Source organism: Trichomonas vaginalis, chromosome V (assembly GCF_026262505.1).
Source record: "Trichomonas vaginalis G3 chromosome V, whole genome shotgun sequence".
Taxonomy (NCBI): Eukaryota; Parabasalia; order Trichomonadida; family Trichomonadidae; genus Trichomonas; species Trichomonas vaginalis.
In genome coordinates, this window is record NC_067207.1 from 27,678,198 (window position 1) to 27,700,991 (window position 22,794).

The 22,794-nt window shown below is 35.8% G+C and overlaps 12 protein-coding genes across 12 annotated transcripts, besides 1 other annotated feature; 4 read left to right on the top strand and 8 right to left on the bottom strand.

The window, feature by feature from the left end:
• Window positions 1-2,734: part of a mobile genetic element that runs on past the window's edge.
• On the bottom strand, window positions 562-924 carry TVAGG3_0414130 (uncharacterized protein; the record flags this gene model as incomplete). Its single annotated transcript, XM_051233199.1, has 1 exon — window positions 562-924. One exon carries the CDS (start codon window positions 922-924, stop codon window positions 562-564), a length of 363 nt encoding a protein of 120 aa, XP_051102929.1.
• On the bottom strand, window positions 1,064-1,882 carry TVAGG3_0414140 (phage tail repeat-like family; the record flags this gene model as incomplete). Its single annotated transcript, XM_051233200.1, has 1 exon — window positions 1,064-1,882. One exon carries the CDS (start codon window positions 1,880-1,882, stop codon window positions 1,064-1,066), a length of 819 nt encoding a protein of 272 aa, XP_051102930.1.
• A 451-nt stretch (window positions 2,735-3,185) lies between the features above and the next one.
• On the top strand, window positions 3,186-4,205 carry TVAGG3_0414150 (ankyrin repeat protein family; the record flags this gene model as incomplete). Its single annotated transcript, XM_001315472.1, has 1 exon — window positions 3,186-4,205. One exon carries the CDS (start codon window positions 3,186-3,188, stop codon window positions 4,203-4,205), a length of 1,020 nt encoding a protein of 339 aa, XP_001315507.1.
• A 315-nt stretch (window positions 4,206-4,520) lies between these two features.
• TVAGG3_0414160 (uncharacterized protein) lies at window positions 4,521-5,603 on the top strand (the record flags this gene model as incomplete). The annotated part of the gene is made up of 1 exon (XM_001315471.1): window positions 4,521-5,603. The coding sequence occupies one exon, from the start codon at window positions 4,521-4,523 to the stop codon at window positions 5,601-5,603; it is 1,083 nt and encodes a 360-aa protein (XP_001315506.1).
• Window positions 5,604-5,870: 267 nt separating this feature from the next.
• On the bottom strand, window positions 5,871-8,967 carry TVAGG3_0414170 (alanyl-tRNA synthetase; the record flags this gene model as incomplete). The annotated part of the gene is made up of 1 exon (XM_001315470.2): window positions 5,916-8,945. One exon carries the CDS (start codon window positions 8,943-8,945, stop codon window positions 5,916-5,918), a length of 3,030 nt encoding a protein of 1,009 aa, XP_001315505.1.
• Window positions 8,968-9,036: 69 nt separating this feature from the next.
• Window positions 9,037-11,168, bottom strand: TVAGG3_0414180 (GTPase activator, FI04035P family; the record flags this gene model as incomplete). The annotated part of the gene is made up of 1 exon (XM_001315469.1): window positions 9,592-11,163. The coding sequence occupies one exon, from the start codon at window positions 11,161-11,163 to the stop codon at window positions 9,592-9,594; it is 1,572 nt and encodes a 523-aa protein (XP_001315504.1).
• A 612-nt stretch (window positions 11,169-11,780) lies between these two features.
• TVAGG3_0414190 (photoreceptor cell morphogenesis protein family) lies at window positions 11,781-12,363 on the bottom strand (the record flags this gene model as incomplete). Its single annotated transcript, XM_001315468.2, has 1 exon — window positions 11,836-12,357. The coding sequence occupies one exon, from the start codon at window positions 12,355-12,357 to the stop codon at window positions 11,836-11,838; it is 522 nt and encodes a 173-aa protein (XP_001315503.2).
• Window positions 12,364-12,894: 531 nt separating this feature from the next.
• Window positions 12,895-14,948, bottom strand: TVAGG3_0414200 (dynein heavy chain binding; the record flags this gene model as incomplete). Its single annotated transcript, XM_001315467.1, has 1 exon — window positions 12,905-14,938. One exon carries the CDS (start codon window positions 14,936-14,938, stop codon window positions 12,905-12,907), a length of 2,034 nt encoding a protein of 677 aa, XP_001315502.1.
• An 841-nt stretch (window positions 14,949-15,789) lies between these two features.
• Window positions 15,790-17,128, top strand: TVAGG3_0414210 (uncharacterized protein; the record flags this gene model as incomplete). The annotated part of the gene is made up of 1 exon (XM_001315466.1): window positions 15,800-17,104. The coding sequence occupies one exon, from the start codon at window positions 15,800-15,802 to the stop codon at window positions 17,102-17,104; it is 1,305 nt and encodes a 434-aa protein (XP_001315501.1).
• A 380-nt stretch (window positions 17,129-17,508) lies between these two features.
• On the bottom strand, window positions 17,509-18,352 carry TVAGG3_0414220 (GTPase protein; the record flags this gene model as incomplete). Its single annotated transcript, XM_001315465.1, has 1 exon — window positions 17,664-18,242. One exon carries the CDS (start codon window positions 18,240-18,242, stop codon window positions 17,664-17,666), a length of 579 nt encoding a protein of 192 aa, XP_001315500.1.
• Window positions 18,353-18,858: 506 nt separating this feature from the next.
• On the top strand, window positions 18,859-21,332 carry TVAGG3_0414230 (regulation of SNARE complex assembly; the record flags this gene model as incomplete). The annotated part of the gene is made up of 1 exon (XM_001315464.1): window positions 18,864-21,182. One exon carries the CDS (start codon window positions 18,864-18,866, stop codon window positions 21,180-21,182), a length of 2,319 nt encoding a protein of 772 aa, XP_001315499.1.
• Window positions 21,333-21,403: 71 nt separating this feature from the next.
• TVAGG3_0414240 (ubiquitin-like family) lies at window positions 21,404-22,535 on the bottom strand (the record flags this gene model as incomplete). The annotated part of the gene is made up of 1 exon (XM_001315462.1): window positions 22,237-22,488. The coding sequence occupies one exon, from the start codon at window positions 22,486-22,488 to the stop codon at window positions 22,237-22,239; it is 252 nt and encodes an 83-aa protein (XP_001315497.1).
• Window positions 22,536-22,794: the final 259 nt, after the last annotated feature.

Below are 22,794 nucleotides of genomic sequence, written 5' to 3' on the forward strand. Positions count from 1 at the left end.
TTAGCAAATATTTACAGTCGATATGCAAGAGATGAACCATATTTATTTAAAGATGTTTCGACCCAGCTGCTATTATTGTTCATGCTTCATTTTCTGGCGCTCAAAACTCTTTCTTATGCTTGGCAAATGACTTTTACGAAAAACCTACAAAGTTATATGAACCACCAAGTGGAAGTATTTCAGACTTTCAAGTATGGTTTACTACAGATGGAAGAAAAAGAATAATTCCATTATACCATGCGTTTTACTTAGAACTTAGTTTCATATACAACTACTATCGAACGGTAAAAATATAATTTTTTAATACGGTTGAGGTGTTGGATTTGGTTGCCAACTTGACTGTGGTGCAGGTTCAGGCTGTTGTATTACAGGAGCTTGTTCTTCTGGTTCAGGGTCTTTAGGTATAATACCAACAAACTGACCTACCCTTTTACCAATATTTTTGACTCCGTTCCAAATTCCTCTTCCTACGGTTTTTATTCCATTCCATATACCTCTTCCAACATTTCGAAAGAAGTTTCCTATCTTACTGAAGAAACCCATTTTACTATATGTAAAAATCTAATGTCCGCCTAGTCTCTTACGTTTCCTGTTGAGTTCCATAGCATTCTTTAACTGGAGCTCATACATTCTATTTCTCCTCTGGTAGAAAACATATTCTGGGTCAACTCCTGTGTTCGCGTCATCTGCATAGAGTTGTTTATATCCCACTTCAGGGTTTGTATAAAACTCTTTCCATCTCATATTTGCATACCATGGTGGCAAACCTAACGCAGCGTCATTTGACATGGCAGTTTGCATTTGTACATCTGTTGGCACTTGACCATAGTTTGCCATTGCAGTTTGTATTCTAACTTCATTTGGAATATTCTCTGGGTTTGGTTGTCCAGGTTGCTGTGCATTCGCTAAGTTCTGTGCGTCCATTTAATATTAGATAAAAATATCTCTTACGAGTACATATACTGAACATTTGCAGGCATTGGTTCATCTTCATATTCTCTATATCTTTCTGCCACGTCAAATAAGTAAATGACACAATGGAAAAAACCTAAAACAAGTAGTCCTATTTCAAACCACATTTACTTACTAGTAAAATTTCTTTGTTATGACACTTTCTCCGGTTTATAGGACCTCTCTCATATTCTATCTTATCGTATCTAAACTCATAGTCATGTATGTCCTCTAACCATCTCATGACACTTTCCAAACCACTTTTATCGGATGTAAAGTAAAAGCATGGATGGTTATGTAAAACGTCTAAAGTTTCTAAAGAGTCTCTCAAAGTCCAGTCTACTTGGTATTGAAAATCATATGTGTTATAGAACGGCGGGTCTACTATAAAGAAAACATTTTCCTTGTCTTTATATTTTTCATACAACTCTGTCCAATGACATCTCACAAACTCTATACCCTCAGTATATTTTTCTATGTCCTCTTTGAAAACATTTGTATAGTTAAGATATAAAACGTTTGACATAAGTGTTTCAATGTCATGAACTCTTATAGAACCACTATACAATAGTCTAGAAGATATACTATCCCAGTCAATATACTCTGCTTTTTTCAAAACCTCTCTGACAATATTTTTCTTATCTAATGGTATACGTTCCATCTTACCTATAGGTATCTTTTCTTTTAACTCTTTCAATATTTTGTTTGTGTCTGGTATATGTTTGAGACGGTTCATATAGTTGTCGAAGTCATTGCATATAATCTTTGAGTCAGGAAATACAGTATGGCACAAATGAGATATATAGAAACTTCCACCGAACAAATCTACAAATGTTAGACCATTCGGTAGTTTCTTAAGTTCTCTCAATAGAATATCTTTACATCTACTCTTATTTCCAAAGAAGGGTAACGGTGGTTTTGTAAAATTCATTTTATATATATAATAAAAATGTTTTTACCTGAAAAGTGACAGAAAAGCGGTTTTTGACAGATGTTTTATTGTGACTTCTTCGTAAAGACTTTGTTGAGATTTCTTCGTAAATGAGTGTAAATGACCCAAAAATATATTTTAGGGTAGAAGGGTATATCTACCCCGTTTTCTACCCTCTTTTCTACCCTCTTGAATTTTCATGAATTTCTTCGTAAAGACTTTGTCAAGACTTCTTCGTAAAGACTTTGTTAAGACTTCTTCGTAAAGACTTTGTTGAGACTTCTTCGTAAAGACTTTGTCAAGACTTCTTCGTAAAGACTTTGTTAAGACTTCTTCGTAAAGACTTTGTTGAGACTTCTTCGTAAAGACTTTGTTGAGACTTCTTCGTAAAGACTTTGTCAAGACTTCATCGTAAAGACTTTGTTGAGATTTCTTCGTAAATGACCCTAGTAGTATATTTTTGGTGTAAATTTCATGAAAATTCAAGAGGGTAGAAAAGAGGGTAGAAAACGGGGTAGATATACCCTTCTACCCTAAAATATATTTTTGGTGTAAATTTCATGAAAATTCAAGAGGGTAGAAATGAGGGTAGAAAACGGGGTAGATATACCCTTCTACCCTAAAATATATTTTTATTGAATTCTGTATAAAATTCTGAGTAAAATGACAGATGTTTATATGACCCTTACTTGTCCGGTTTATAGGACCTCTCTCATATTCTATCTTGTCGTAAATAAAACTCACAGTCATGTATGTCCTCTAAACTTCATTTATACTAAACATCTTCAGGGCTAGAAGGCACGAAGTGCCTGGAAGCCCCACTACCTTTTTTTTTTTTTTTTTTTTTTTTTTGTATACATCATTAGATGATGGATATTTTGTCAACATACAATAAAAGAGAAATTTGTTTCATTAATTCCTTCTATTTTAGGTCCATCCGACTGAATTTAATATTTCGGATAGTTTGAAAGTTACGATCAAAAAAATTAATGAGTGAGGGAATTGTTCAGGATTACGAATATATTGCCGCTCATATCAAAGAATACATTGATGAAAATAAGTTATTTGATACTTTCGAAAGAGAAGATATCAAAAAAATCATGAAATTTACAAAAGATTTGGAATAAAAGACTTCATTAATCTTCTGAAGCAGTCGCATCCTTCAGTTAAGGCAAAGGAATTATATGCCTTTACTCGTAATGCTAATGTTGCTATTCATAGCAAAGAAGATGAAATTTCAATTCTAAAATCAATTAAGAAATATTTTAAAACAGGATTGCTTGGTGGCGTTATTGAATTTTTAATGCAATCAGAATCTGAATCTCATGAAAATGCAGGCACACAACCTCAAAACAGTGACAATGAAAAAGAAAATCAAAAAAAGGATAATGAAAAAGAAATTTTAGAAAAGATTGCAGAGCTTAAGGGATCAGATGATTTTAGGCAAGTCTATGGTTTATTTGAAGCTCTTGCATATCAAAACAATCAAAAAATGATTGCAAAAGCATGTGAAGAAGGACTTTGGGAAACAAAAACTCCTCGAAAAGAAGTTTTTGATGATACAAAGAATGTTCTTCATGTTGCTGCTGAAAAAGGAAATCTCAATCTTGTAAAATCTCTTATTGAATGTGGCTGCGACAAGGAATCAAAGGATGGTATTGGAGAAACTCCACTCTTTCGTGCTTCGGGCCAAGGACAACTTGAAGTCGTCAAATATCTTCTCTCTATTGGAGCCAACAAAGAAGCAAAGAATAAATACGATTCTTTTCCAATAATCAGTGCAGCATTTTGTGGTCATGTTGAAGTTGTCAAAGCTCTTATTTCTGCTGGAGCTAAAAAAGATGCAAAAGATTCTCGCGATACAACACCACTTATTAGTGCATCAAAATTCGGCAACACTGAAGTTATTAAATATCTTCTCTCTGTTAAAGCCAGTAAAGATGCTACAGATCATGACGGAAATACAGCGCTCAGTTGGGCATCAAGCAATGGTCATCTTGAAATTGTTAAACTTTTAATCTCTGCTGGTGCTAAAAAAGATGTTAAGGACAGATATGGATGGACTCCACTCATTCGTGCATCGCAAAAAGGATATCTTGAAGTTGTTAAATATCTTATTTCTGCTGGTGCTGATAAAGAGGCAAAGGATAAAAGTGGAAATACTCCACTCATTCATGCATCAGAAAAAGGTCAACTTAAAGTTGTCGAATATCTGATCTCAGTTGGAGTTAAAAAAGATGTAAAGAATAAAAAAGGACAAACAACACTCTCAGTTGCATCTCCAAATGTCAAAGGATATCTCATTTCTGTTGGAGCCAATTAATCCAATATCAAAAGAATTTAATTTTTAAACAAAATCATTTTTTAAATGTACTCATTTGTTTTTAATAGACAGCTGATATTGATTAAACTCATAAAAATATTTCAAGCAATGGCAAGAAGACGTCATAAAGTAGATGCTTCAATAAAATCCCCATTGTTTTCGATCTTCATAAAATCAATTAATACTATGATTATTTGATTAAGCAAAATTTATCTACAATATACAGAGTGAACATATCCAATAAGAAAAATCAAATTGAAGTAAAATTATTAGACGTTTACAAAAAATTAATAAACGATTTCTCTAAGAACAATAATGTCGTATAAATTTAAGCTCGAACTCGATAATAACAGTATAGATTGTAGTATAACAATCATTAACGAGGGAGAAATGAAAATAGAAGCGAATGATCCTATTAACTATCAAAGATGGCAAGGATTAATTGGCGTAGATTATTTTAATAAGCTTGCAAGCAAAACTGTCATCAGAGACCCGAAGGGATGTGCTAAAATCGTTAAAGATTCACTTGAATTAAAAATCGGATGCGATATCAAACTTAAATATGCAAAAGATTTTGAACAGACAGAAACTATAACAGACGCATTACTACTCATCATTAGTATCAACAAATACGTCAATATTAATTTGCCTTTTCTTCTTTTACCCAAACCATATTCAATGCAAGAATTAGTCGACATTATCAAAGATTTAAAGAAAAATCAAGGATCAGGACTTGCTGCTGAAAACAAAATCATACAAAAACAGTTATACGAACAAGCGCAAGCATTCTTCGTCGAAAAACAAGATTTAAATAATCAAATTCAAAAGCTACAGCAAGAAAACAAAGACTTAAAGGAAGAGCTATCTAAGAAAGAAAAACTTATTCGAACACTTCAAGAACCAATACACACCAAAGCACAGACATCTACATATACAAACAGACGATCAGCAAGTCCTAGATCAAATTCACTTGTTGAACGTCAAAAGCAACTCGAAAGAAGCAGACAGAACACAACAACTCATACTAGACAGATATCAGGACCATATAAAACTAAACGCTCTGAATCTGCAAATTCGAGAAGTTCTTCTGCAAGAAATTCGGCCAGAAATTCTGCAAGGAGCTCAGCTGCTGCTTCAAGAAATAATTCTGTTGTTAATTCTCGTAATTCATCAAGAAATAACTCCGTTAATAGTTCGAGAAGAAATTCAGCCGCAAATTCATCAAACAGCTCTAGAAATTCATCTGCAAGATCTTCCAGAAGCTCAACACCAACGCATTCACGTCCATCATCGCGTAGTGGCAATATTCCATTCAAGAGATTCGATCCAACTGAATGGAAACGCCAAAAAGATTCAGCAAGAAGATCAGCATCTCCTGCAAGGAAGAGTTTTTATTGATATTTTGTATTATTTATTTTTATATTGTTGTTAATTAAATTATATTTTGTTTTGTTAGGTTATTATCTCATATTTAACTAATACTAGGAAAGAGAGGAATGAAGACTTTAATTTTTTTTTCCTGATGATGAATTTGTTTTCATTCTATGGAATCATATTGCACTGGGAAATATTTCTTGCCTGAGTAACTCATTGAATATGAATAGATCTATTACTAACTATAATTTTCTATCTAAATAAGAAGTAGAGTGAAAATAAAAAACGTAATTAAAAAAAATTAAATTTTAAAAAATTCTATCTAAAAAAAAAGACTTACTGTGTGAAACCGAACTTAGAGAGAATATCCTTGACAGCTGGGAATACCTCCTTAGCGATCTTCATTGTCATTACAGAGACAGCAGTTGAAGCTGGGGCCTCAGCAGCCTTAGCGTTCTTCTTCTTCTGCTGTGACTTCTTTGGAGCGATGACGTTGAATGGCTGGCAAGCTGGAGCATACTTAGGAATGTTAGCAGCAGCGACGCCTTCCTCCTTCATCTTCTTGACCTGTTCATCGTACTCCTTCTTTGACTGAGCGTTGAGTGGCTCGAAAGCAGCGTTGATCTCCTTAGCGAGCTTGTCAGCGATGTCCTGCTGAACCATGCCAACGATGTATGTTGGGCCCTGGACTAAGATAGACTTGTTTGCCATCTCTGGGAACTGCTTGCAGGCCTCATCGATACCCTTGATGAATGATGTACCGTTCTCTTCGCTTCTGATGACTACGTGCTTGTCACCTGGCTGGTAAGCGCAGCACTTGACGAGGAGAGAGATGACCTGGTCAGTCAAAGCCTTGTTCTGTGATGTGAGGGAGTTCTTAGCGGCGAAGAACTTGTTGCAGTTCATCATGATATCAGACTGCTGGCAGCCGTAGACTGTGCAGACATCGTGGATCAATCTCATGTCCTCGCAGGCAGCCTTGATAGCGAGTTTGCCTGCAACGAATGTGCATCTGAAGACACCATCCTGGACAGAGTTGACACCGAGAATACGGATCTGGCCAATCTCAGAAAGGTGTGAAACGTGTGTTCCGCAGCATGCTTCTGTATCAATGCCACCGATATCGACAACACGGATGTCGTTACCTGGAATGGCACCACCCTGGTAGAGAACGAATCCCCACTTGTCTTCTGCCTCCTTTCTTGTGTAGACGCACTTCTTGACAGCGGCGTTTGTCATGATGAGCTCGTTTGCAACGCGCTGGATCTCAAGGACTTGCTCGAATGTTGGTAATGAGTAGTGTGTCAAGTCGATGTGTGATTCAACCTTTGTCTTCTTTGCACCGTTCTGCCAAACGTGTGGGCCAAGAACTCTGCGGGCTGCAGCAGCAACAAGGTGTGTAGCTGAGTGCTGTGTTCTCATGATTTCACGGACTTCTGGGTCAACGTACATTGTGCATTCTGTGTTTACGTACTTCTCGTCAACATCGCCGTCGACTGTGAAGATGGCGACCTTTCTGACCTTCTCGATGTTCTGGACTTCGTAGAGTTTGTCACCGATCTTGATCTTGCCATCATCGTGTTCCTGACCACCTTGTGTTGGGTAGAGGATTGTGCGGTCGAAAACGAGTTTGTTAGGAGCGAGTAACTTGATGAGCTTGGCTGTTCCCTCGTACTTGTACTCGTTCTCTGGGTAGTTGTAGATTTCCTCTGTGTCTGGGATTCCTTCGACGTTGTACTTCTCGAGTTCAATACCCTTAGCTGTGCGGCACTTGTACTCTTCAAGCTTGATGTAGAGATCATCTGGCTTCTGTAACTGTGAGTTTGGATCATCGACTTGGAAGGCTTCGATGATTTCATCAGCGGAAACACCGTTGGATGTCATCTGTGTGATCCACTCCTGGACTGGGATCTCCTTTCCACGCCACTTGTTGACGAATGACTTGAGGAGCTTGATGGCGTTGGCGTGTGAGTTCTCCCAGCGAGTGAATTCAAGACGGATGACGTCTTCAAGGCAGCGTGTGTTGGAGAATGGGCCGAAGAAGCCTTCGAGACCCTTCATGTGGGCCTTGAAGACATCGATGATGCCATCGACACCGCCGATCTTGCCGAGCCAGTTGTGCTTCTTGATGATATCGAAGACAATACGGAGGATATCACGGATGTTAGCAGCACCACCGTTGTTGGATGGAAGAGCACCATCTTCGATAGCGTAAAGAACTGTTCTTGTGTGGTCGCAGATACGAACGAGGTCGGAGAATTGGCGAAGATGCTGTCTGAACTTGGCAAGTCCGGCCTTGTCGAGTCCCATCTCTTCACCGACCTTGGCCCATGTCTGTTCGATGTGCTGGTTCTCATCGGCATCGAAGAGAGCTGTATTTGGAGCGAATTTTCTGAATTCTGGTGTATCGATTGGGACATCGAGCTTCTGGGAGAGGACTGGAAGGATGTAGTCGAAGACATCGAGGTATGATGTCCAGCCACCGTTGACAAGCCATGGAATACGTTCGAGACCAATGCCGACATCGACGACCTTTGTAGAGATTGGAGAGAATTCACCTTGTGGTGAAACGGTGTATTCTGTGAAAACCATGTTACCGATTTCGAGACCACCGTAGAAGTATTCGACGCAGGCACCGCAGTTGCCACCACCAGCCCAGACATCCTCGATGAATGTGAGCTTCTTTGGATCGAGGTGGAGTGTCTCTGTGCACCATCTGTAGTTGTTGGCGATCAATGTGTCCTTCCAGAAGATTTCTTCTGTTTCACCGAATTGGTTTGGTTCCTTTCTGGCACGGTCGGCGTGGTTGAAGACCTGGATACCGAGCATGTTGAAGCCAGAGTAGTGACGACCTGTGATACCGATGTTATCAAGATCATTGAAACGAAGGCAGAACTGGCAAGCGCAAAGTGGGTTAGCTGGTGGTTCTGACTCGCCAGTAACGCAGAATGGCTGGAAGCAGTAGATACCAGCAGCAACGAAGTCGACATCAGACCTCCAGCGGCAAACGACTGGGTAACGCTTGATGGCTGTGTAAGGAACTGGTGTGTTTGTCTCCATAGACTTCTTGAAATCGAGCCAGGCCTGGAGATATGTAACTCTCTCCTTTGGTGGCTCATCTGGATGCAAGAAGGAGTAGCCTCCTGCACATTCTGAGTCGCCACAGTCTTCACGGTTTGGATCAGCTGTCCAGAACTTCTTGTGGCAATGCTTGCAGGTTGCCTGGTGGAATCCTTGTGATGTTAAGAATTTGTATGGCCATGGATTTCTACCAGAATCTCTGAGCTCAGCAAAGTACTTGCGAGCCTTGGCCTTAACTTCACTTGGTGTTAAGTTAAAGACCTGTGGAGCTTCCTCCTTGGACATTTTCTGAGAAATATGGTCAGAGTTTCCGATCGGTTTCTATCGTTAAAATCTCTTTAGATCGGCTATTTTAAAGAAATGATCTGCACAATGAGAGAAGAAGAATTACTGAAATTAAAATTCGAAATGTTTATTTTTCGATTGATGACACAATTTTTGTCATGTTTTGAAAAGACCTATTTCGCTTTGAATCTTTCACATTCTTTATGCACTACTCAGAGTTTTCCATTGTCTTGTATTGTATTTTGTATATAGGAAGCCTAATTATGTATCATAAATCCGGTAAAAACCTATAATTTAACAATATTATTAAAGAATTGAGCATGATAACCAAAATTTACAAAAGTCTCTTATTATAGATCGATTCAAATAAGGATAATTGGTAATTGTACACTGGAGTTAACAATGATGATGACTTTATTCGTATTACCATCATCTTCTCCAGATCCCATAAATAGTATTACAAAAAACTTTACGAAATATATGAGTATTATATTTTCTATTATTACTATCCGAAATCTATCATCTGAATTGAATCGTTTATTTTTTTTTGAATATCGGAATTCTGGAATAATTATTCTAAGACTCATTAAAAATATAATGATTTCTATTGAACAATTTACTTCAAAAACAAGCTTTCATGAAAAAATTATGTGATAAATTCAACAGGCAATGGATAAATGAATGAAGTATCCCATTTTTCGATCAACTCGCACATAAAGTCCTTGCCAAGAGTTGCACACAACTTTAATTCGTTGACATCATTTGCAGAGCATCTAACAACGTTTGCACCAAACAACATTCCACACTGTAAGATTCCCATTTTTGTTTCACTCTCGAATTTAACGAATTCCTTAAGGAATCCGGTCAAATATCCTAATGTATCATGGTTAACTTTTGGAAGAGTTTCAACGAACTCAATGATCTTTTTATTCTTGATTGCTTCCTTTAATTTATTATATTTTGCCATTGGAACAATTGGATCCGGAATTTCTGCAAGCCATCTCTTAAATACGCTTGCCATATCCATTATTTCAGCATCTTTATAAGAGTCTCTTCCAGTGTTTATTTCTTCGACCATCAAATCCATTTGAACTTTGTTACCTGGAAATCTGAAAACGCCTTCCATCTTTTGAATGCCTGCCTTCCACATCTCATGGATGTATCTGTGCATGAATAGAGGGATCGTGCACTTTGGTGATGACCTTCTCTGCGAGAAGACTAATTCAAGCAATGGAGCGCCGAAAATGAAATTATCTTGAGAGACATGAGTTGGTATGAGGTCAATCCAATGAACTGGTTGCATTGGGAATATCTCCTGTGATTCAATTCTTGCAGTTAATCTGATGTAAGCAATTTTCGCTATTGTATTGATGCCTGCTTTAGTTCCCATTGCATTTTCTGCAATTATGTGTTTAACAACTGGTTGAATGCTCGCTGATGGAGGGAAAAATGTTGAAATTACTAAGATTAACTCCCAAATTTTTGGAATATGATCGGTATTTGGGTTATTTCGCAATAATTTTAGAAGATATACGTATGTTTCATCAACTAATGTTAATTCACTGAAGAGTTGCTGAACAAAATGACTTGGTAGAAATTTTGGAAGTTGCTTGCAATAATTCACAATGAAATTGAACATTTCAACACATTTGTTTTGAAGTAACTGCGGAGTTGCTTTGAGAATTGGAAGGATTGATGTATCCATATCGTAAACTAATAACTCATCTGGAGCTATCTCTTTCTTACTGAAGAATCCGCCACGGAAACGTGTGTTAAAGTTCTCAGTTGCGAACTTTCTAATGTCAATGCTCAATAAATCTTTTTTGATTGAAGAAGGGAAATAGAAAGGTAGAGAATCAGATGAAGAAGATGCATTTCCTGGATTATTAGGGCATCCAAGTCTAACGAGAGTAGATTTTCTTGTTTTTTGTATATCGATATTGAAATTTTGAATTAAATTTGGTAAAGAGCTCTTTCTGTTTGCTGAGTTAGAAGGAATAAATTCGAAATCTGTTACAACTGGAGGCTTAGATATCTTTTCTGGAATAGTTATTTGAGTAACGTCAAAATATATTTTTTTACAGGTAATTGGATCAAAAATCTCTGCATCTTGAGGTGGCCGCCATACAACTTCATTAGTTATCGGGCAATGGAAGTATTTAATATCAGTGCCTTTCTCAGTGTATAAGTAAAAGCGGAGAGGACGTGCACGCCTCATTTTCTATGGAAAATAATGTATAATTTGAATTGAATTGAAATGTTGTGTAAGTAAATTTTACATAATTATTAATGTTAATGTGAAATAGTGTATATATTAATTTAACTTACAAAAAAATTGAATTCAATAGTTTTATCTTTTTCAATTGTAAATTCAATTGAATTGTTTACAAAAATATTATTTTAAATTTTTTATATAAAGTGTGTAAATTAGTAGTCTACTGTATGAAAACAAATTTCCCAACATAAAATTCTTATCTGTCAAAGAGGTTAATTTTCAGGACATGTGACAAATCATTTTCATTTGATTTTTTATGAATTCTTTTTATATGCTTTAATAAGCTTGCATGAAAGCATTAGTTGGCTTAATGGTCAATAGAAAACGGCACAAATTAGCTTCAATGATATTGTTTAAAAGGTTACAACTATACACACACCATGAGAAAAAGTGAAATTTGCATTATAACATGTCAAAGAGTAGGAAAAATATTGGCTGAAAATGAATGATGTTTTTCCACAAATTATTCGGCCAAAGATGTATTATACATTTTGTCCTAGTGATTGGCATGATACTTTTGTAGCAACCTATGATAAAAAGAAAATTTTTAAATTTTTTCATGATTTAACTAGATAACAACATTTTATATTAGATAATAACTACACAAAAAAGGATCTATTGATGACCGCGGCATGCCCAAGTAGAATTAAAGCTATTCAAATGTTTAACATCTGTTTCATCACAAAATGTGCACTGACAGCAGTAAGCACAGCGACCAGGTGCAGGAATAAGATTTTGTTCAACAGTATCTGGGTAATTGTTTCTTAAAAATAGATAATCTGTATTTGGAGACCATTTGTAATTAGGGAATCGAATAACCTTATGATCGCAGCTAACACATATGAGATTGGAGCAGAAGTGGGGTGTTGTAACGTCAGATGTACGACCTGATGGAAGATCAGGACCGCCTATACAGGCAACTGCGCATTTTAGAGATGGAATTGATGGTGAGTGGCGCATTGCTGAATTTGCCGATCTGTTTAAACTTGATTTTGAGTGACTTTTTGTTGGTGATGGGATTGATAAAGGTCCTAGTTCGCGATCTAATTGATCGACGGGAAGAGACTCTGGAGCAGGGTCTGATTCATCGCCGAGAATATCATCGATAGCTGCAAGTTCGTCAGGACTCAAAGACATCCAGACGTTTACTCACTTTTCCGACAAAAAACAGTCGAATTGATTTTTTCTTCATTGTATTGTTGTTGTTTTGCCTGTCTTGAATTATAAAGTTTTATTCTTCAATATTGCGTGAATTGCCCAAATTCAAAATTTTCAAATTTGTTCCAATCGAAAAGGAATATCATAGACATCATTTTATATCTATACATTATAGGATTAACATGAAATAACTTATTAAATTCACCAAACAACAATTCCATCCGATATTTGAATCACAAATTTTTAATAAGCTATAATTCATGTCCATAGGTTTCATAATTGTGTTCCAAAAGCTAAACCCTGTAAATACAAAAATAAATTTTTTAAGCTTTAATATAGCAAGCAATTAGATCAATTAGAGTTAAATTAGTGTTAAATTATATTAAAACTAGGCTTCCTATAGAAAGTATTCGATAACTCTTTGGTCAAATCATTAACATGAAAAACAAATTTTCAAAATTGTTATTAAAAACTTGTTTTTGGTTTAAATAAATATTTATATAAAAATATTTTTATGATTTACAAATTATTCATCATCTTGTTTCTTCTCGAACTCTTCAAACTCTTTAATAATCTTAGCATATTCTTTCTCGAACTGAACTAACTCAACATCGACCTTCTCACCATCATCTTCCTCTTCAGGAGCCTTTTCTTCTTCGCCTTCTGCCTGTCCTTCAGCCTTAACCTGCTCAGTCTTCTTGTTTCCTCCACCGCGAGCGTTGAATCTTTCTCTTGTCTGAGCAACGAACTTGTTCTGCTGCTCGACGAATGTTCTAAGCTGTTCCTCCTCGTTCGGGGCAGGGTTAGACATGAAGCTTGGCACCTGGAAGATCATTAAAGTGCCATCTCCACATCCGATACATAATAATTGGACTCCGGTCTTAGCTGTTCCAAATGCTAAGCTGGAGACTCTGCTACTGGCTACAGACTGCGAGAATAAGCATTCATGGGATTTGTCGAGGATTGACCAAACTTCGATATCACCGTTTTCTTTTCCAACAACGAAAACACTTGGTCTTGTAGGGCTGAATGCAACACAAGTAGCTGGATGATGTCTTGCTGCACTACGGAATAATTCTGTGACTTCATTTGTAAGATCTGCCAAAACTACCTGGCATCTATCGCATCCAACGAAGAGTCCGTGGACAAATGGGTTCTCTACGAAACCTACAGCTGTATGGTACATCAGCTGTTGGCTGCTGGAGATGTATGGGTTCTGACGGCCGATAACTGTCTTATCTGGGCCGTTAATCCAATTGAATGCACAAGCGTCACCGTATTCGGTAACGAAACGGCAATCACCTGTAAATGCTCCGTTGTTGTCCGTAAGTAAGCCGAAAATAGTACCTGGATAATAAATGTTTTCTTTGGCTGACTTGAAGAGGTTCATATTGAATGTTGGGAGCCATTCATTTGTTAGGGAAGCTCCTGGAAGGAGTGCATGAGTATTTGGTGCACATGTAGATTCATCAATGTCAATATCCCAAATAATGAGATGTCCATCGACAGAAATTGTAGCAAATTGAGTTGTATTTTCGCATTGAACAACTTCACCGATACGAGTAAACTTTTGTGTCTTTGGTAAGAATTTAAGATCATAAACTGGTTGAGTGTGAGATTTTGATGGAGTAAGATTTGGTCCGAAGAATGTTGATGCATACTTCGGGTGGTAGAATGTAGAGAATGAATCTTCTGTTGAATATGAAGTTCTAAGATCAGCACTGATCTTTGTCTTTTCATCTGATATATCCCATAGTAATACTTGACCATTTTCACAACCACCAACAACAATGTTAGGGTTGTGAGGACAAAACTTAAAGCATAATACGACAGATGGAGATTCTAATACATATTGTGGATGTAAAATTGCCTGGAAGTTCCAGATGAAGATATGTTCAACTGGAGCATTCGCAGATCGTTTCATATATTGATCAAACGAAGTAGATGAAGCAAATGAGATACCAACGGTTTCTTTCGAACCTGGCATCACATCGATGCATGTAACTGGGCTACTAAACCTAGCATCTTTAAGAGATAAGAATTCTTTGAGTTGTGAAACGCTGAATGATTTGACGAGAGAATCATCGCATGCTTTGAGATTTGCCAATTGATCTTGAAAGACATCGGAGGATACATTTGATTCAAGTACAGGAGAGACTCTTTCGGCAATTTTATGGGCAAATTGCAAGAAATCTTCCTGCTCTTGAATAGATTGACGTAATTCGGGCAAAAACGTAACAGGAATTGTTTGTGCTGACGAATTTACTTTGCGACACCATGGGGTTTGCGAAGAGACTTCAGTTGTTTGTTCTGAGCTTTGAATCGCGCAATCTAAGGTTGCCCTTACTAAATCATAGTTAGGATCCTTAAATGAACGGTATTCAACGAGACCTTCTGTTCCTAAATGTGAATCTCTGTCAACAAAATTTCGTTTTTTGTTTAATTCTTTTTGAGGTCGAGTAATTAAAAGTTGAAATAGATTTCGTGTATTTTGGACTGTTAGGAGCTTGACTTCCTCTTCAATTGTGAGAGGAGGAGCTGGAGCTTCTTCTTCAGTCATTGAATTACCGTTTATTAGTTGTAAAGTTTTCAATTTGTTTCAAAAAACGTATTTTTGTTCCAGTGATAATTTCAAGCAATCTTGGCTATGATTAGCACCTAATAGATAAGATCTCATTTGCGTATACACTACCTTTTAATGAATTGATTTAAAAATGGAGCAATATTTAATTCAACTTGATAAATGATTTCCAGGATGAAATATAGATGTAAGAATGGAATTTTATGATAATTGGCTGGCTGTATATATACTTATCAGTAAGTTTAAATTGCCCAGATTTCTCCCTTACTTTTGATACCAAATATATATCTCCAATAAGAAGCCTTAGCTAGGGTAGTACTATTTCAGTTTTTAAAACAATCCAATAGATAAAATCAAAATAAAATTGGAACAAAAATATTGATTTTTTGGATTAAATAGATATCAATCTCCCCTTATATATGTGTTCTAATAATATCTCTATAGATATCAGATGTAGTAGCGATTTTTTTAGAAGAGAAAAATCTTCGAATAAATTGTATTAAATTTTACATCGGGTAATTTAGCATGAAGTAAAATCTAATCCTCTCATTATTAAATAAACATGACGGATTAATTTGCCGATTTTTTGAGTTCCAGATGTCAAACCGCTCGAATTTTAGAAACTTGTTGGGTTGAATTGCTTGTCATACTATTCTTCATAATAAGCTAAAAATTTTCCTCTGACGATAGCTAAATTTGAGAGATGATTCAAAATCTTTTTGGAAAAATCTTTTAAAAAAGTTACATTACTAAAGCGATAAAGGTTTGTTATCCTGATAGACTGGAAATTTAATGAAATATCAAAATCTGAAATCGTAAAATTGACTGTCAAAAAGAAAAATGTTTCCTGCAATTAGGCTTTCATCGTTCGAGGAGACCACCAAGCCCTCGATGCTCGATTCGGGCGACATCAATAAATGCATTGCCAACCTGGGATACTTCTACTCTATTGGTTTATTCAAGCAGATGTCCGAATTACAAAAATTATCAGCAACAATCTTTTTGGAACTCGAAAAAGACTTTAATAAATTAAATGAAAGGATGGAAAACGTTTCCCAGCGCATTAACAATTTCAAGAGGACAGCTCAATCAGTCATTGCACAAAATCAAGCTATGTCCCCTCAACAATTTGCAGAAAAGGCTTGCGTTCAAAACCAAATGCCAAATGTCAAGACTGCTACCGATGCAGATTTATCAAATGCCGATATTTTTGTCAAAGATTTATTAGCTAAAACTTATCCAGCCCCAACACTTCAGCCATTTGCTTCTATCATTCCTAACTATGCTGAGTTAGATAAGCAGATCACTGATCCGAAACAATTCGAGCAACAGTACAGACAAGAACTTTTTGAGAAATACAAAGAACTCACACAGATTTCAGCCAAAAAGAAACGCCAAGCTGTCACTGTTCCAGAAAACAAAGATGTTGACAAATCCTCAACCATGCTTCATGCTTATACAGAAACAATCGTTCCACCACCAGTTATATTACTTATTCCACCACCGCCAGGTCAGACATCTGGATGGCGCGACAAAGCATTACAAGATATGCAGCACGCATCAACCAGTTCTGGTAGAGGTGTTAATACTACATTTGTTGCACCTCCGCCATCAATGGCTCCATCAGTCAGACCACGCGTACCAAATTTCAACGTACAGTCACCACAATTATCATCATTCCAGCCTCCTTTGAACTCATTGGAGCCATCTCCATCTCCAAGCTTTCCACCACTTCCGCCGCCAATGAAACCACAGAGTTTCGCTGCTATTCCACCTCCAGGAGCACTTCCACCACCTCCACCTCCCCCACCACCGCCTCCAAAGGCTCCAGGTGGTGGTTCACTTCCTCCTCCACCTCCAGCGGCTTCTCCTGGTATTGCTGCACCTCCTCCATCTACGCCGGCACCAACAAACCAAGGACCTCTGCCTGGCGCACCAAGAGGACATCTCGATCTCATCAAAGCAGGTGGATTCAAGCTTAAACCTGTCAAGAAAGAAGATGTTAAACCTGTTAATGAAGATGTCGATCCTAACTCTCTATCTATTGGTGAATTACTCGCGAAAGTTGCAAAGGTTAGAGAAGATACGAAATTATCCGATGATGATGAGAATGGTGATGACGAAGAAGACTCCGAAGATTGGTAAAATAAATCTTACGGTCATTTTCACCAAATTATTTTATATTATTATTTTTATTAGCTTTTTTAGCATTTTTATACATGTGTATTCTTATGAACATTTGAGTGTTAGTTTTGCATCTTTATTAGCTTAAGAAAAAAGATATTTTTTTTTTATAGGCTTCCACTTGATTATGATTTGTGTTCTAACATATATTTGTAGCAAAATGTGTTATGTTTTGTTGAATCTGCAGTCGAAAATATTTTTGAATAAAAAAAAATTTCAAATCCAAAGAATGACACTCCTTTTGTTGTCCATTTCACTCTTTGTAATAAAGAAATATTAAACATATGTGAATTGTTCAACAATGGAATGTATGAATTAAGGTATTGAACAATAATTTAGAAAGTATATTTAAGTTACCCAGGTGTCAGATATTGAAAAAAATGTATTCTTTATCAAAAAGAAGGAAAACATATTTTACTCTATAATATTAAAAGATCAAATATCAAGTGATATCAGGTAATTAATACAATTAAATGAAGTGGCTTATAAATAAATCGAAAATTTCAATTTTTGATGCCATTTAGCAGCAAGCTTTTTCGGGTTGATTATTTTGTGGAATTATTGGTTTTTCCGGTACATCTTTGACTTTGCACTTGAATCCAATTCCATGTTTAGCCACTGAATAAAATAATTCTTTAATTCCTATGTCTTTCTTTGCAGAAACTTGAATATAATCGACCACTTGGATTTTATCTATTTCACTTGCTTCCACTTCAAATTCTAAATCACATTTGTTACCGGCTAAAACCACAGGAACATCAGGAGGACAATTATCCTTGATTAAATCAAGCCACGAGGGTAAAGACTTAAATGAGTCAAGACTATCAAGTGCAAAAGTTAGTATTATCACATGAGCATCTCTAAAATAATTAACTGCTAAAGATCTAAACTTTTCTTGCCCAGCAGTATCCCATATTCGTATTTTGCATTCCGAGCCATCTATATCTATTTTAATATTCGAGTATGTTGCTCCAAGAGTTGAGGTTGTTTCAAACGTTGGCTCCATATGAATCATTGTTTGCACAATAGATGTCTTACCAACACCACTGTCGCCAATGATTGCTGCTTTAATATAACGGTCATCGTTACAAGAACTCATTTATTTTTTGATTGGGAAATAAAATTAATTTCAATTTGATTTGAATTACTGGCGTGTACAACATATGTCAGATATTAATATTTTAATAATTTCAGGATGAACGATACCTTCTTAACTTTTTTTTATCTGATCATTTTGTGAAGAAAAATAAACAATTATCGTTCGTCTGATTATTTTTAATTCAAATATTGTTCGGCAATGGGTTCAAATCTCATCGTTTGCAAGCTAGTGTTCTACGCTTCATATTGCTTCACATAGTCTCGCCAAACGCACAATCATTGATTACCTTATAAAAGTTCATTAATTTTTGTCATGTTGGTGAAGCAAAATTTATATGGCAATTTCCATATCTAATAATAGAACCTAATTTGGCGCCATATTCACATACTGTTTTTAAAATAATTTTTGGATTTCGTTAACCAAAAAGCTCCAAAATTTAATTTATGAAATTTCATTAAAAATCAAATAGTTATTACATGCTGCTGCATTATATCAATTTTCTTAACTCCTAAGTCTATAAAACTCAAACGAGATAACATTGCAGTCATGTTAGTCTGATTATTTTCCGAAGAAAAATAAACAATTATAAATGTCAAATTTGTTTTTCTGACAAATCTTCGAATGCAAAATGTTTATCTAAAATTTGAGCCTATCTGCGAAGAATCTATTGAAAAAATCAAGGATGGAAGTCGTGTATTAGCAATAACTGTTGCAAATGACAAAACAAATAGCTGTAAAATCATTTTTTCGAGCAGTAATGGTTATTTATTCATTGGTGATATACTTGCGACAAGAAAACTTATCACCATTAAATTTGATAATCCTGTTCAAAGCATTTCTTGCAATCGTTCTGGTGATCTCATCCTTATTACATTTTTCAATAAAGAAATCGCGATATATGATATAGATGCCATTTATTCTTTATTCAAATCATCAGATATTATGAAAGCACAAGAAATTAATTTAGCCCGATTGTTTTATTACGCTAAACATTCATCAGATATTACTTATGCAGCAATTAACTCAGAAATAACTAAGAAAGACAAAGTATCATTTGCTTTTTCAGATAGCGCAGGAAATATATGCACATATTATCAGCAATTGTTTATTGGAGGAACAACAACAATTATTTCGACAAATGAGCCTGGTGTTACAAATATAAAGTGGGATCATAACACTATAGTGTGGTCCACTTCATTGTCTATCGGATCTTACGATGTTTACACTAAAACAAAAAATTTGATTTTTAGTTCAACATCTTCAAAGCCATCCTTCTCAACAACTACGAATTTTACATTTCTCAATCAGAAAACTCTTTGTTCCTCGTTCGGAACTTACTTTTTACAAACTAATTTCGATCCATTTAATACAATGACGATAAATACGGGATTCCCGATAGTTTCAATGGCCATTTCATCACTATCAACACTCCAAATTGTCAAGAAAGACGAGAAAATGATTTTCCTTATTGATAATCCAAGTTATTTCGCAGATGAAAAATTACCTTTAGAATTTGACCAAATACATTCAAACCCAACAATCCTCGCAACCAATAGACCAGAAGTATTCGTTTGCGAAGTGAATGGACAGATATTTTCGGTCACATTTCTGTCATGGGCCGAAAGATTACTAAATACTAAGACATGCGAGTCAGATTTCGAATTAATATGCGAACAGATCGATAAAATGACTCCTTTCCCGTCAGATGAAGAAAGATTGAGCACGATTTTCACAACAATAAATCATTTTCTTCAAATTAACTCAACGGAGTACGCTTTGAAGATCTGTATGAAGAATCTACACTATGATGATGCAGAAGAATGGGATTCTGCCATAGAAGAGTTCGACAAATTCGGCAGAATTCAAGATATTTTGAGAATTGTCCCTGTTGACGAATTAAGAGAGAAAACGCCAAGGGTATGTGATATACTTCTCAGTCTCATTGATACTGATATGGAAAGATTCTTCCATGTTTTCGAAATTTTATTTTCAGGAGATATCTCAAAAGAAGTTTTCTCTAAACTGCAAAAGATCGATAGATTGATCGAATCTATATCCAACTCGACCTATAACAACCCGATATTTAATATTCCTTTGGTATTAATTTATCAAAATTTGGGACAACATGAATCTGCATTGAAACACACCATGCAGGGTGGATATAGAGATTTCTTTAAGTACGTTCGCAACTATAATATGTGGAAATTCTGCTTGCCAAACGTAAAAAGAATTTTCGCAACTTACGGTGACAGTTTTGTAGAATTTCTGATCACAGAAATAGAGCACTTCCCTCCAGAAGACGTCATACAAAACTATTTGCAAGACCAAGCTTCGGATAACACGAACGAATTATTATATCGTTACATGAGAGCTTTAAGGTACAATGAGATACCAATTCCTACAAGATATAATATGCTCCTTATTTCCCTTTATCTCAAACATCGTAGTCCTGAAAGTTTGGACATTTTGAAAACTTGCAAATTTGATGACGCTCATGACATCTTGAAAGTCAAAGAAGATGCACATACAAATGGTATGTATAGAGAAGAAGCGTATATTTTGATGAAAGGAGGCAGAACTGTCGACGGATTAAAGATTCATTTAGATTTCATCAAAGTTCCTGAAGAAGCAGTTGATTACGCCTTAAGATGTGGTGAACAGGATGTTTGGAAGGTATTACTCCAAAGATCTCAAGAAGAACCGTTCAGAACTTATATGTTAGGAAATCTGTTGGACTTAAGTAACTATCTGAAGTTCTTCGATAGTATACAAGGTGATCTGGATAGCAAGGCATGGTCTGCTGTTCAAAATAGCCTCAATGAGTTCAAGAGACAAAATAATATCCTAAAGTATATTGATCAGATTGTTTCTCGAGCCGCATTCGAAAGATTCGAAACTCAAAGGAAGAAACTCAGACGCGGAAAGAGAATCAAAAATTAATTAATAAATTTTGTTTGTTTTACGTTTATATATAACTATCTATTTTGAAGTAAGTTTAAATTTGCTTGAATTTTGGGTAATAAGTTCAAAAATTAAAAATTTTGAAATTCATATTTACTCAAATCTAATTTTTAAACAAATAAGTCAAATATCTATATAATGTATATTATGATTTTATTATTAAAAAGACAAATAATATAGTGGATTTTTCCCTCCATTAACGACGATAGAACGGTTTTGGTCGACCTTTTCGAGATGTCTGCTGATAAAGCCTGATGCTGCAGCTCCAGCTCCAGCTGAACAAACAACAACTGGCAAGAAGGATGTCCAGCTTGGCCCAGTTAAGCGCGATGGTGAAATCGTTATGGGTGTTGCTCACATCTATGCTTCTAAGAACGATACATTCGTCCATGTTACAGATCTTTCTGGCTCAGAAACACTTGCTCGCTGCACAGGTGGTATCGCCGTTCGTGCTCAGCGTGATGAGGCTACACCATACGCTGCTATGCTTGCCGCTCAGGCCGTTGCTGCCCGTCTGAAGGAGCTCGGCGTTGATGGCGTTCACATCAAGTTCCGTGGTGAAGGTGGTTCATCCCGCCGCCTCCCAGCTCAGGGTGCCCAATCAGCTCTCCGTGCCCTCGCTCGTGCTGGTGTTAAGATTGGCCGTATCGAAGATGTTACACCACTTCCACACGATTCCACTCGCAGGAAGGGTGGTCGCCGTGGTCGCCGCCTTTAAACGCTTCAATATACTTAAAATCAATATCATTTGTAAAGCAATTTACGAAAATACGAAAATTTACATAATTCATACTACATAAATTTATTGAGTTATTTCTTTCATAATTTATATCAAAAAAAAATTATCAACAAATTAATAATTAAGATTTGAGCTCTCTTAATGGAAAATTCTGCTTTGGTTCTGTCTTTTAATCCTTTAATTAAAAAAAAAATATGAAAAAAATATATTGGATTTAAAAACAAAATTAAACTATTTAAAGCAAGATAGATTATGTATTGTTTGAGTTAGTCTAATTGCCGCATGAATTTTTATTTAAGCTGGTCTATGTTTGTCGGTGATTTGGATATCGTGAGGTCCTTCTTCAGTTAAGAATTCTTCAAGAGCAAGATCTGATTCTCTGTACTGGCCATCATAAATGAAAGTGAGCTGGCGAGGATTTGAATCTGTTTCTTCAGCAACTGCTTGAAGGACATCGAAAACAGACTGATCTGGTTCGAATTCCTTTTCTATGCTTCCACCTTCGAGTTTGTTGTATTTAATCTTGAGCTTAAAAATATCACACATGGAATAAATGTCACTTTTTATAAGAAATTTACCAAAACATAATTTTTTAGTCAAAATTTTCATATAATTCGATATAATTTCATATGTTCATCATTAAGGCAATATTTTAAATGATTTGAAGATTTCTGTTTTTAAATTTATATTCAAAAATTATCTAATTATTTTTTTTGATTTTTTCTTTTTTTATAATTTCGAAATATTTAGAAGCTTTTGGAAACGACCAATATTTAACAATAATTTTAAACATTCTGAAAACCAAATAACTTCTGTTTGAAACAAAAGTTTCAATTATTGAAAAATTTTATA